The sequence below is a fragment of the Eptesicus fuscus genome, chromosome 10 (assembly GCF_027574615.1).
Source record: "Eptesicus fuscus isolate TK198812 chromosome 10, DD_ASM_mEF_20220401, whole genome shotgun sequence".
NCBI classification, from domain to species: domain Eukaryota; kingdom Metazoa; phylum Chordata; class Mammalia; order Chiroptera; family Vespertilionidae; genus Eptesicus; species Eptesicus fuscus.
The window spans coordinates 79,178,889-79,193,741 of record NC_072482.1 but is presented as its reverse complement, the minus strand read 5'-3'; the positions used below and the strand labels follow the sequence as shown (position 1 = coordinate 79,193,741).

General features: G+C 38.2%; 1 protein-coding gene across 1 annotated transcript in view; it reads left to right on the top strand.

Moving 5' to 3' along the window:
• Window positions 1–14,853, top strand: part of LAMA2 (laminin subunit alpha 2) — a 489,326-nt gene that overhangs the window by 140,257 nt on the left and 334,216 nt on the right. Inside the window, exon 4 of the mRNA XM_054722564.1 lies at window positions 7,214–7,456. Coding sequence (XP_054578539.1) covers window positions 7,214–7,456 — 243 coding nt within the window. The remainder of the gene's footprint in view (window positions 1–7,213; window positions 7,457–14,853) is intronic.

Here is a 14,853-nt window from a genome sequence, read left to right as displayed (position 1 = left end):
ATTAAATGTTTTGAAGAGCAAGCATTAAATTACCAGTAGTGGTAAAATCATTATATCAAAGAGATTTATTTGTTTATTTAAATGAGATGTATTAATGATCTTGTTATTCTGATTATGAAAATTTCACAACATACATATGGTATAGAGAGTACCATATATTCAGATGTACCCAACGTCCACCTGTACGAATTAACTCATGAACCTTCTTGTATCGATTCTATACTTATCCACACCTCCAGATAATTTGCAAGCAAATTCCATATATACCCCTTTCTCTTTAAATATTTCAGTATGTATCTCTGAAGGATATGACTCTTCTGTAAACAAAATCATTGTCACACCTAAAAATTAATACTATTACTACTACTTCTTTAGTACACAGAAAATATTCAAATTCATCCCATTCACTTCTAAATTGTTTCATAGTTTTCCAAATATTTTAATGGTTGATTGAATCAGGATGCTCCTGAAGTCATATATTGCATTTATTTGATATAGCTCTTAAATCACTCTTAATATATAATCTCATTACTTTCTTGCAATTTGTTTTTTAAAGAAACCCTATTGTTTGTCCAATAGAGCTTTTCACATTCTGAATTTTAAATCCCTGTGGTGTATCCTCTACTACTGTATTTTGTGTAAATGATAGTTTCATTTAGGAGACTTGCTCTGATTTGGCACAGCTGCTTTATAGGTGATGCTGTGTGGTCCCATTACCCTGCAGAAAATGTCCAGGTGTCTCTCTTTTGGAGATGTTAGTGGCCATAGGACCATCATTTGAGAGGTCCCCTTCATTGTAAACAGTGGCATCCTATAGAACCGCAACTCTCTCCATATTGCTGTTTTTATTTACCAATAGAACCCTCCGCTCATTTCTCTTCCATCTCAGATTTTCTTGGCTATTCTTGCTTATTAATTCTTCCAAATCAACTTTATAATCAACTTGTCCAGCTCTAGGGAGAAAAACTAATATTTTTAATGGAAAATGAAATGGCTTTATATCTATATATTAACTTAGGAGAGCTGAAAATTAATGATATTTTTCAGAAATAGAAGTTGAGATTTTTTTTTCTAGTAGAATAAAGCAGAGAAATCCTTCAAATACTTTCCCATGAGTAGTAAGGCAATGATTAAAACACTTAAAAATATAATTTCACCAAATAATTGAACATTTTATCTTCCAAGCATTATCATTAGTCATCCAGTTAGATTATTGTTTCTTAGAAATTCTAGAGTGGTAGAGTAATTCATTTTCAAATGTATAAACTTCACATGTTTCTGTTTCTCTGGCAACATGGGAATCACTTACCCTGTGGTGGAATATCTCATTTGCTTACCTGCAACTTATTAAGTTTACACTCAGCAGTTGTAGGGGTGGGGAATAAATGGACCACATGTTATACCTGGGTGACAAATACAGATCATTTCAGTATGTGAAATGATTGCATATGGACTTGTCTGGAAGAAACTGTGTTTCTGGATTCCCCATTACATTATTCTATGTTTTTTGAAGTAAGTGTAAATTTACAAAGGGCCATGAAACTCATCCAGAAAGTAATAATTGGATGTATTTCCAGGTTATTTTTTAAAATTTAGATTCTCATTTAAACACTTGCTATTTTGGAGTTTGATGTAAACTTAGCTTCCAAAATAGTATTATTAAAATCTGTACAATGATCTCTTCAAAGAATTTTTAATGTTATAATGAGCCATTTAGAATTCTAATGAGCCATTTAAGATTATAATGAGCCATTGCTCAGAAATGTTTGCTGGGAGGAAGAGCTTGCCTACATTCAGCCCACTTCTCAGCCCTGCTTCTGGTCAGACCTGCTGCTGTGAGGTCCTACTGGACTCCCCCCAGGCAATGGCTACTTTGAGTACTTGTTAGGCCATGACCACTGCCCTTCCTCATTAGCCAACTCCCATGGACCTTCTAGAAAAAAATGCTGAACTCTCCTCATCCTCTTCTCTTTGTTAGTGGTTTCTACTTTATTTCTTTATTCTCTCTTGCGAAGTCTCAGGTAAAAGAACAGATAACATGAATTACTTCCATCAACTCAAACACAGAGGTTTACACACATTTCTATAAAGCTCCCTTGATTATTCCAATGGATACTGGGCTTGAAAACTAAAATTTCTAGGATCCTTTCTGGTTCTGATATTGTATAACTCTCTTTACTTTCCCAAAGCCAATTTTACCCTTATGGATAAATATGAGAATTTGATAAACGCACTTTTAGAACTAGGAATACAGATGAGTTTTCAAAGCATATTAGAGATGGCATGACAACACATGAAAATGTTAAAATTCATATTATGGGCAAGAACAGGTGCTAGAATATTGCCAAGCCTCTTTCAAAATGAAGCAGTTTTGTTATGTGGACTTGATATAGGAAATTCACAGCAGCCAACCATGTGGGGAAGGAGGCAGAGCTCAACAGTGGGCAAAATTAGATGGTCACATAGTCTTTGAGAGATTAGGAAAGAAGAAATAGAAGAGATAATTCAAGTCTTATGTGAAGGATGAAGTGTCATTTTCCATATAGAGTGGCCTTCATCAATATTCTCATGGTTTTTTTTTTTTAGATCAGCCTATAGGAAAGAGATTCCATGGCTTTGTTACATCATTAAGGAGTCCTATTTTGGCCTGCTCTCTTAACTGTATGCGAGTGACACTCAAAAAGCTTCAGTAAAATCTCTAAATCACAATCTATTTTGGTAACATTTTTCTAGATCTGCAATTCTTCTAAGGACAAAGAAATTAGGATAAAGTGGGTTCCTTAGAGTCACAGCAGAGGATTAAAAAAAAAAATCTAGATCCAACAATACATGTGAGAGAAATTGGTTCTGGGTATGAGAACCAATTGGTTATAGGTGAGCTAAGATATTCCGCCCCTGGGAAGCAGACTGGCCAAAGCCTCCAGGATGCTCACTCAGGGCTATGAGGTCTCCTCCTTTTACCCCAGCACTGTGCCAATATTTCACACTGTGCCATGATGTAAAAAACATTGGAAAGCATCACTCTATATGATGGTCATTGTATGTAACTTGCTACTTTGGGACTGAAGGATTCTTTAGAAAGACTCTGTTCTCCAATTCCACCCTAAAAGAGATTAAGTTATTAATATACTGCTTAGTATAGCAGGAGCATCTAATTCAGTCCTGTATCAGTGAAGTAATTACATAATATTTTGTTAGGTGACATACGAATGGATTATGAAATAGAAAATTCACTTGGTTATGTATAAAATGTCAAACTTATTTCCAAAGTAAATTCACTTGGTTATGTATAAAATGTCAAACTTATTTCCAAAGTAAATTCACTTGGTTATGTATAAAATGTCAAACTTATTTTGGACTATTTTCTTCATGCATCAGGTTTGTAAAAAGTGCCTTCCAACAGAGAAATATTGGGGAATTATAGGTTGATATCTAAGGTCCATCAAACCTAGCTGTTACATTTTTGTACTTCGCATAATGAGTTTTTTTTTTCTTTCCTTGTTGCACCCCATACTGATTAGGGTTTTATTCATCTGGAAATATGACTTCATAACTACTGATTTTGAAGAGTTTTTATGCTGAAAACAGAAGACATAGTTAATAAAAGTAGCATAGGTACCTAAAGAGAATTATCCTATTAGGGTCATTAAAATTGGAATACTTAGAAAATCACTGTTAAAACTTTCACAGCCATTCCCTGACATCTTCAAAGAATACTTCTATTCATTGTGATTTTCAATAATGCTGTCTACCACATTTTTAATAGTTTATTCAAAATAATACATGCCAATTAGTTTAATTAATTTTGCATGGAATTTGAAAGAATCCATAGAAAATAAATGAAAGAGGGATATTGTTTTGAAGTGGGCCTCTTCTAATGTTCTCTAAGGCAGTGGTTGCTTTTTCATGTCACTTAATGCTGACCATTATATTGAATTACAGAAGGAGTCTGTGGGGTTTCTAGTATGACTTTATTTCATGGATTTTATCTATTATTCCAGAGCCTACACAGAAATTCCTAAGTCATATATATATCCACATTCTAACTCAAGAGAATTTGGCCTCTTATACTGGCTTGCTGACCTGCTTTCTAAACAAAATTCTTTAGCCATAACCTCAGTGTATCTTTATTTCTCTTATTGCGTACATATGACCTCTAATTATGCTTTGCTATATTTTTATTTTTTAAAAAAATCTCTACAATTTATTTTTCCATAAGGAAAGGTACTAATATGAAATATTTATGTAGACTCTATTTTTCCAGAGAACACGCAGTGTTTTGTATTCATTATCTCAGTATCTCTTCCAGGGTTTTGACTTTGGAAAACACACATTTGGATAAAATAAAGGATAAAAGGGTTTAAGTAATTTTTTCAGTTCACAGAGGCATAATAGGACAAACACTATATATGTCTTATTTCCCACAAGTGACAAAACAGGCTAGTGCTGACTGGAATTGGAGCTCAAACAAACAGGCGCACACACACACACACACACACACACACACACACACACACATACGGTGTTATGCTAATAGAAGTAAGAAGGAAGCCTATTATAGTGATTTTGATTATTCAATTAAATCTAATAAATATTGACTACCCACAGTGTCAAACAAATTATAATAAGGATTGTGGCATCTATGCCCTTTAGGAGCCCTTCAGTTATTTGTATTCTTTATCATTTTAGTAATGTTGTCACAAATACTGCCAGAAATTAGGACCAGAGTGTTATATTTATAATAGAGACATCTCTCTGTGTTCTGTCAGATTAATCAATAGGTATGTTCTTCAGTGAATTTCTTTATGAAGAAATGTCATGTGAATGAGTTGTTGAATATGGAATATCTAAAATATTTCCTTATGAATAACACCTTAAAAAAGCAGAAACAGCAAATATTTTGGATAATGGCTGATGAAGTATTTTCCATATTTGCCCTATTCTTATCCTTTTTCTGATATTTATTTGCTTTTATGTTTTCTTAATTTTTAAAGTAGTGTTATTAAGAGCTAAGAGGTTTATTTTTAATAAATAAATACAGCAGGATATTGGATGAAGAATAAAAGCTCCTTTCCTTCTCTCTTTGACTCCTTATTCTCAAACCCCATAGGTAACAACCTTAATATATCAGGTATATTTTTCCCCAAAAGTCTAAGTGCATTTAAGTACTTATATGCACAAACATAGGTATGTGTGTCTATCTGCAATTATATTTATCTGTATACCTTGTAAATATAGATTCATAATATTTCCCACTTGTAGAGATCCTGTATAATAAAAGGGTAATATGCAAATTGACTCAATGATGGAATGACTGGCCGCTATGATGTGCACTGACCACCAGGGGGCAGATGCTCAACGCCAGAAGCCCTGAGCCAGTCTCACAGCTGGTGAGCGCAGTGGCAGTGGCGGGAGCCTCTCCCACCACCACGGCAGTGCTAAGGATGTCCAACTGACAGCTTAGGCCCATAGGGAGTGGGCCTAAGCTGTCAGTTGGACATCTCCTAAGGGATCCTGGACTGCGAGAGGGTACAGGCCAAGCTGAGGGACCGCCCCCCCCCCCCCCCCGCTCCTGAGTGCATGAATTTCGTGCACTGGGCCTCTAGTATTTAATAAAACAAAACAGACCTAGCTGGTTTGGTTCAGTGGATAGAGTGTCAGCCTGCAGACTGTAGGGTCCCAGGTTCCATTCCAGTAAAGGGCATATGCCTAGGTGGGATTGATCCCCAGTGGGGGAGGCGTGCAAGAGGCAGCCAATCAATGATTCTCTGTCATCATTGATGTTTCTATCTCTCCCTCTCCCTTCCTCTCTGAAATCAATAAAAATATATACTAAAAAATTTAAAACAGAACAAAGTACAGACCAATCAGAAGAGATGTCTTAGCTGATTTTTGCTATGCTGATGTTAACCAGCTGGTCTCAGGGGACAGGAGGCATTTGGGAGGCTTGGGCTGCAGCAATTCACCAGCAAATTCAGAAATATTTCAGTATGTTTACCACTGGTTTTTTGACAACTGTGCCTAGAAAAGAAGCAAATACCAGCCTCCTTTCAGTAATTTGATGGCTGGTGGATTTTTCCTCACTACACATAAGTGTTCCCACCTTCTAGTAAAGATCTCAGAAGACCTCAGACCATTTCAAAAGACCTGCATCAGACCCACTCCTATTGCCCCTCTGTACCAACCTTACATATTTTTAAATTCAGTCCCTTAGAGTTTACCGTAAAGACTGTTTATATATTCATTAAGGTCTCATGTCAAAACTGAAGCAGATCAAGTTTATTTCTAGAACATTTATTGCAGGATTTCCTCTGCAGCTCAGTGGAACCTTTAATCACAGCGGGTCCACCTTCCCAGTTGTACCTTCCCAGTGACCTCAGTCCCTTAAAGCTCAGAGCTGTTAAGTTTTCCATATCTCAGAGCATAAACATATATTGTTGCTTTATTAGTAGTATATTCTTCATATGTCTCATTATTATAATTTTACCAACCCATGGGTGATGGGACTGTAAATTAAATTAGTTTGTATATATCTTTCTACCCAAAGCATTGCACATAAATGTGACTCAATGTTTGCACATGATCCTTTTAGACTTTGGGACTGAACTGGTGAATGCACACATATGCACTCTCACAAAACATCCAAGGTATTTTTTTTTTTTTTACATCTTCAAATTTGATGTAGATTTGAAAATAGAGGATTGCCACATTCCCCTCTACATTTACCTCTGTGTTGGTTTTACTGCCCCACACTAACTCCATCTAAAGGGTACTTTTGGAGGATTAGGTAATATAAATAAGCATATCTTTTAAAATATCAAGCACTATCATTCACACATGGAATTTCTAACTCATACTTTATACTCGATAACACAGCAAGATGAGTAAATTGGTATGTAATGAATGCTTTAGGTAATCATGATTATAATGGAACTTTAACAATCGGGTGACATGATGCCAATGAGTTGTGAGAGAGCTAAAATCCGAGCTTCATTCATTTCTTTTAAAGGCATGGCTGTCAAAATGAAACATCCCATCTTTGCAAGAAGGTATTAAATATGAACAGATAACAGTAATATCATTTCACAGAACATAAAGGGTTATAGAATAAAATCTGAAATAAAATCCACTGTAGCATTAAGCCTCCTATTTGATTTATAAAATGTGAGAATACTTTGGAATTCAGTTACACACCATTTTCACCCTTCCCCAGGTGTTCCAGATTGCGTACGTGATTGTGAAAGCAGCTAACTCGCCTCGGCCTGGAAACTGGATCTTGGAACGCTCACTTGATGATATTGAATACAAGCCCTGGCAGTATCATGCAGTGACGGATACGGAGTGCATGACCCTCTACAATATTTACCCCCGCACTGGACCGCCATCATACTCCAAAGACGATGAGGTCATCTGCACCTCATTTTATTCCAAGATACACCCCTTAGAAAATGGAGAGGTAAGATGAAAAAACTCACCATAACTATATTTAAGATGGCCAAACAGGCTTGTCAGGAAGACTTCAATATATATGTAATTAATGTCAGGGGTATTTTAAAATAGGATTTCATAGAAGTACATTAAATGAGTTATTAAATAAAAAGGAAAAACCCAGGGTGATTAGAATTTTAACTACTTTCATCTAGTATATATCTTCCATCTCCAATAAAGATCAGATAGGAGGAAATGGGTGTAAGTTGGAAAGTCAATGATTAATTTTACATATAAAAAGACTTTTCTGACAATGAGGATTGCTAATGATTAAAGAAAGACTGAGACCTTAAAGGAAGTCTTAGTTCTGTGTATGCTCTGGTCTGAAGATGGGGACAAAAGAGGTGAATTTGGAAAGGAGTAAAATTCACACAGAGGACCTAAAAGAAGGAAATATTTTTTATGTTTTTTTGTTTTGTTTTGTTTTTTGCTGTCACCACAGGGCTAAGGTGGGTTTCTTTTCTTTGGTCAGGCTTTGCTTATCACATCCTATATAATAAAAGGCTAATATGCAAATTGACCAAACTGTGAAATGACTGGTCACTATGATGTGCACTGACCTCCAGGGGCAGACGCTCAGTGCAGGAGCTGACCCCTGGTGGTCAGTGTGCTCCCACAGGGGGAGTGCCTCTCAGCCAGAAGCCAGGCTCATGGCTGGCAAATGCAGCAGCAGTGGCAGGAGCCTCTCTTGCCTCCATAGCAGCACTAAGGATGTTTACCTGTCAGCTCCCCTGTGGGGAGCAGGCCTAAGCTGTCAGTCGGACATCCCCTGAGGGCTCCTGGACTGGAAGAGGGTGCAGGCCAGGCTGAGGGACCCCCCCTCCCCCAGTGCACGAATTTTGTGCACCAGGCCTCTAGTATTTAATATATGCTGAATTTGGGAAAGCATTCTACTTCTCTGTGCATCTTTTATCCTGTGGTTAAGATTCTAGATTTATTCATTGGATTTAAGCCACAGTTTCAAACCATGGTGTTACCTGTTACCAGCTGTGTGATTTTGAGCCATCTCTGTGCCTCAGTTTTGTCTCCTATAAATTAGGAATGGAATAATAGTTCTTACTTTATATGATTGTCAAAAGATTGAATAGATTATATTTAAAGCATTAGAGTAGTGCTGGCATATACAGTAAGTGCTCTGTAAGCATTAATTATTTTTGTTATTACTGAAATGCCGTATTTTCTGGCGTATAAGATGACTGGGCATATAGAAGATTTTCCTGGGTTAAAAAGTCCTCTTATATTCCAGAAAATACGGTAATAACTATTGTGTAGTTACTATTATTATTATTGTTATTATTATTTTTATTTTCCTCTCAAATACCCAAACCTTAGCTAAGTGACTTGGACTCTCATTATATTTCCCTAATTTATCTTTCTGGCCTGGCTCCTTTTGTCCTACCTGCTATGTACATCTCTGTTGATATTCATATCTGGTATTCTCTCCTCAGTAAGCCATATACCTGAAGCTAGTATCATTTTTACATTCACATTATCAGAAAACCCATATTCATATTCTCAGCCAATGTTATTGTTACCGGAGAATTATATTCCCAGTCACTCTCTGGCTTGGTACCTTCTCTGCCCTCCACCCCACATTGCCTGTAGGGATCAATAAATGTTCATTGTGTAGATATGCCAGAAGGTGTTTTGAGGCAGTACCCTAGCCCCTAGATAACTAGGTTCAGCTTCTTCCAGGAAAGGTTACTCCTGCAGTCCAGCATCCTGGACTTGCACTCAAGGGAAAAAGAGATGGTCACACAGAGCTATGATCAAGTCTCAGTGCCCGCCTGGCAAAGGAGGGGGAACGGAGGGCAATGCAGGGATGAAAGCATGGCCAATCTGTGTCATCCAGCCTGTAGACAGAAGGAGGCTTTGAGCCGAAGCCTTCAAGGAAGACGTTCATTTCCGAAAGGCAATTTTCTATCATTACTGGCAAGAGAGGGCTCAACTGGGACTCTGCCTTGCCTTGCTCTTGGAGGATGATTCTGAGATCCCAAATAGGAATTACAGGGTGTGAAGCAACAGACTGCAGGGGGCCTCCATCACTTTGGTGGAACAGATACATCAGTGGTTCCCAACCTTTTTTTGGCTATGCCCCACCTAAGCATCTCTAAAATCCTGATGTCCTTCCCCCCCCCCCCACCCGGTGACATATCATTCTTATTATTCAAAAAGTGAACTCCTATTCACATGGAGGAAGCCTAAAAGGCCATTAACTTGGTCTAAACAAGCTTCCAAAGAACATGGCATCCATGAAAGAGAAAAATAAAAGAACGAAAGGACAGTTGAAGTACTGAGGAAGAAATCACTAAGAAATTGTGAAAAAAATAATAATAATATGAAGTGATATGAAAAAGTAGCAAATAAAGTTTCAAAACATATAATAGAGAACTGAAATACATAAATATGTGACAATATATATTTATATACTGCATATGAGGCCCCTAGAACCATAAGAAATGCAAAATATTCACTGTTAACTCATTTTCGAATTGCCCCTCTTAAAAATCAAATTGGCCCCCTGTGGGGCGTGTGCCCCATGTTGGGAATCACTGAGCTACATAGACATCCCTCTCTAGCTGTGCTGCAAGGAGCCAACTCCATCTGGGCTTCCATCAGCCCAATTGCTGCCTCGACAGAAAGCAGTTGCTGGGAGAACTGCTGACAAGAACTGCCACTTGGGGGCACCACTGAAAACTATGCTTGCAGTAGTGGTTCCTCCCAAACTTAGAAATCACAGGGGGCCTTTGAGAGATAGCTATTCCTGGGAACAGGGCTTTTAATTTAGTAGAATTGGGAAAGGCTCAGAAAGACGAATATATGATTTTAAAATATATATATATATTTTATTGATTTTTTACAGAGAGGAAGGGAGAGGGATAGTTAGTTAGAAACATCGATCAGCTGCCTCCTACACACCTCCCACTAGGGATGTGCCTGCAACCAAGGTACATGCCCTTGACCAGAATCGAACCTGGGACCCTTAAGTCCGCAGGCCAACGCTCTATCCACCAAGCCAAACTGGTCAGGGCCCAAATGTATGTTTTAAACAAGTACTCCTGGGGATTTTCATGTCTCTACTTTCAGCTTATTGTTCAGATATTTTCAGCCTTCGCAAACTTTGGAGAGGACCAGGTCATCAGTTATTAAGAGAAAGAGTATCAGTCATTCCAACTACTTCCAACTGAAAAAATGAGACTAGCATTTTTCTGTCAAGAAACATGATTGGCTTTGGTGAACTGAATATCTGAGTGGGTTTAGTTGAATAAATAAACGTTGAGCTTTAACTAGGTTATCAATGGTATGAAGAAGTGACTTTAATAATGTTAACAAGGGGGCTGTATTAGTGGCACTGTTTTAAGGGTCCTGGAATTAAAATTGTAATAAATGTTTTGTTTTGTTTTTCTGTTATATGAGATTCTCCCCTTTCTGTGACTGGGATTATTACGTTTAATTTCTTTGGATTATCACTAGACTACTAAACTAAGCATTCATGATTGCCATAGTAATTTTTGCTGCAGAGAGACCTTTAAGTTATTTACATATGATTTCCTTTCCTTCTTCCCACAATCCCTCCCATTCTCTTTGACTGCCACTCAAATAGAACCTAAATTCACTTTGATTCTGCTTCTGAAACATGGCAGGCTTATATCAAATTCCCTGGAGAACCCATCATTAATTCTTGAAGACACCCTTTTTTCTCTAAATTTTACATAGAGCTTTGATATTATTTTGATTTCCTATGTGACAGGTTTTTATAGAGAGAGACAGGATTTTTTCTTCCTCTTTTTATCACCTGGCATTATGGTGATCCTTAGAATTGAAAATACTGGAGCATGGAGAAATAAACCCAACACTGAATTAATAAATGTTCCTGAGATCCTTCTTTGATGTAATGTTGTTAAGGGCATAGCATGATTGCCTGTGTGAGTTTATGTGGAAATGTGGGAATGGAAATGAGGAACTAGCATTTCTCAATTACCTGTGGAGTTGCTCCTCTGCAGAGAAGCAGCAGGGTAGCACTAATTTGTATCCATTTTGAAAAGAGAGTGAGGGAAATAATTATTTGGGGTTTCAGGCATCCTTTCTCTGAAAATAATTCTTGCATTGACCAACATGGGGCCAGTGAATACCAGGAACAACAGCATGAAGTGCCTCATTACAAGGAAGTTCACCTGGCATCCTCCAGAAAACAGAATGCTTAACTCCAGTTGAAATACACAGAACACTTGATGTATTTTGGAATCACACACATACACACACACACACACACACACACACACACACACACACACATCAAACCCATGATTCATTTAAACTCTGTATTTGAAAATGCCCCTTTATAATAAAATAAAGATAAAATTAAGAGGATTTCTGTTGACCAGTTTATATATTCCACCCAACAATATTGTGTCTCGAAAGTATCAATAAATCCTTGTTAAATTAATGCAGCATTGCTGAAAAAATCATGCAGGCCACAGAAACCAAAGGAGAAGGGGATCTTAAGGAGATGGCATTAGTATGTAAGACCTGTTATCTCCATGTTGTAGAATAAGATCTACCCAAATGTACTAAACTAAAACACAGGGTAAGCTTCTGTAGAGCTGGGTACGGAGCAAAAAGTTGTGGTAGAAGGCCAGAGGCACAGCTTGCTGTCTTGTAGGGTGTTCAAATATAGCTCTGCCACTGATTAGCCATGGGGCGTGAACAACAAGTAAACTATATAATACATTCCCCATATGGCAATGAAGAACCAATTAGGTCACTCATGGCAATGCGTCCTTATGGGCTACGTAATATGATAGCAAATTCTCTTGTTCAATAGCTAGCATTGGCTAAGTCCACCCTTATTGCAGGATGATTGAGGTGGCTTTGCCTGAATTGAGATTTGGGGCACATGAAGTGGCAAAGCCATGTCATGGTGTTTTGTGGGGTCAACCCTAGGGGAGGTTAGGGTGACTAGACAGGACTGAAGGAATAAGCAAAGCAAAAAACCATGAGCTTGCTGATGTTTAAAGGGCCAAAAGGAACAGATGAAAGTTATGGGTTAACCCGGGGCCAGGAAGGTAATAGTAACCAAAACTAACATTTATTGCACACCCGTTTTGTGGCAGGCACTGCCAAAGAGTTTACAAGTATAAATTTATATCTATAAATACTTGTCTCATTTTACAGTTGAGGGAAAGAGGTCAAATAACTTGTCCAGAGGTCCACAAGCAGTAATTTTTGGAGCTGTTGTTTAAATCCAGTGTGTCCTCTGAATACCAGAAAGGAACAAGGACACAGTTTTCTGCTATGTCTGGGGTTTTCTGGAAAATCGGCTGGGCAACCCAACTCACTTTGTTCGTGACTTTTAAAATCAAATCTGAAATCCTGAGCAAACATCCCATGATGGAATAGCAGGTCATGCAAGATTTGAAGTTGTTTTATCATTTCCCCTCGCCCCCCACATTAGAGTAGGGACACAGCCTTTCTGTGAAGATGCAAATCTTATGGAAATGAAGAGGATTAGTGGGTTAAGTATTGTGATTGTTATAGATAACATTGGGGATAACCATATTGTGTACTATTTGTCTCATCAATGACAAATCACATTCCTACACTCTTTTATCTGATCGTCACCAAAGTTTTGGAGGCACTTGAAGCCGACACATTTATCATTTTACAGACTGAGGTTATATAACTTGCCTGTGGTCACATAATGGTAGATGTTCAAAATAAATCTCTAGTCCAGGTCCAGTTCAGATCTTCTAATGGCAAATCTTATAATCATTTCACTTCATAAACTGAACCCCTTAGGTCCAATCCTACATCTTCTAGATGTGTATTTACCACTGCTCTCAAGGGCTGCTTGACACTGTGAGGATAATTAAGTGCTACCCAACATCTCTACTGAGGAAATCCTGAGGGTGTCAGTTAATCAATCTCACACAGGAAAGATAATGTCCCAGTATCTTTATTGCAGAAGTATACTCGAAAATACAACAAAGGATCTTGCAGCTATTAAAATAAGCTTCTGATCTTTAGGGAAACTCTTAGAACACTAGAACTATCATCAAAAATCCTTGAGACAAGTAACCCAGGAGTAGAATGGTTGTGATTATACTTTACAAGTAAACTTAAAAAGATATCAGGAGCTGCTTTACTTGGTTCCCTGCTATGAAATGAAAACTGGAGAAAAATCTACTATAAAGCATTCTAGCCTGAGGCTGTGTACTAATATGTACTGTGGCAGACCAACTGGAGCCAAATATTTTCATGGGCAATACGAAAATGAATGACTTTGCTAGATTCTGCTACCTGGGAACCACGTAAGACATACAATTTAAATTCTAATTGTGTGTAGTAAAAATCTTATGATACTCATTCTGCAAAGGAGAATGGCAACCCTGGCAAGATTACAAGTTGGAAAATTGCATTCCCCTTGTGTAAATTTGTTCTTAAGCTTCGTTCAGTAATAAGAATTATTTATTTTCTTATTCAACAGATAAGTGCCTTCTAAAACTAAGCCTACTATTAGGTTGAGCTATATGAAATTGCCAATATTTGACAATTTTTAGTCAATAAAAATGCAGTTTCCTATGGCTTAGATTAATATATGCCAAGGCATGAATAGAAATATTTGCAGAAATTTAAACTATTCTAAACCTAACCTCAGCCCTAACTGGTTTGGCTCAGTGGATAGAGCATCCGCCTGCGGACTCAAGGGTCCCAGGTTCGATTCCAGTCAAGGGCATGTACCTTGGTTGTAGGCACATACCCTGGTTGTAGGCACATACCCAGTAGGGAGTGTGTAGAAGGCAGCTGATTGATGTCTCTCTCTCTCATCGATGTTTCTAACTCTCTATCCTTCTATCTTCCTCTCTGTAAAAAATCAAAATATATATATATTTAAAAATAAACCTAACCTCACATGTACATATTATTTTAGCAAAACTATTAAAGGGAAATCAAGTCTCTTCACTGAAACAATAATCCTAATATATAAAGAGCCAGGGTCCATAATGTCCAAAATGACCGAACGGACGACTGAACACAAGGCTGTGTGCACAGCAGGCTCGGGTGGGCAGGGACTGGTAAGTAGGCTGCACTGCTGACCTCTCGGTCCCTCCTGGTCGCGGGTACCGTGGTGACCCAGAACTGACTGCCACTGCCAAGGCGGGTGCAATGCAATTGATTGGGGGGCCCCACCATCACCCCTCCATCGCCCTGCAGAGGGAGGCCCAGGCCACCGGCCACGGGGCTCCACAATCGCCCCAAAGAGGGAGGCCCAGGCTATCCGGCTGGTGGCAGTGGGCGGGGCCTCCCTCTGTGAGGCAATCAATTGCGGGGCTCCCAGACTGCGAGAGGGTGCAGGCCAGGCTG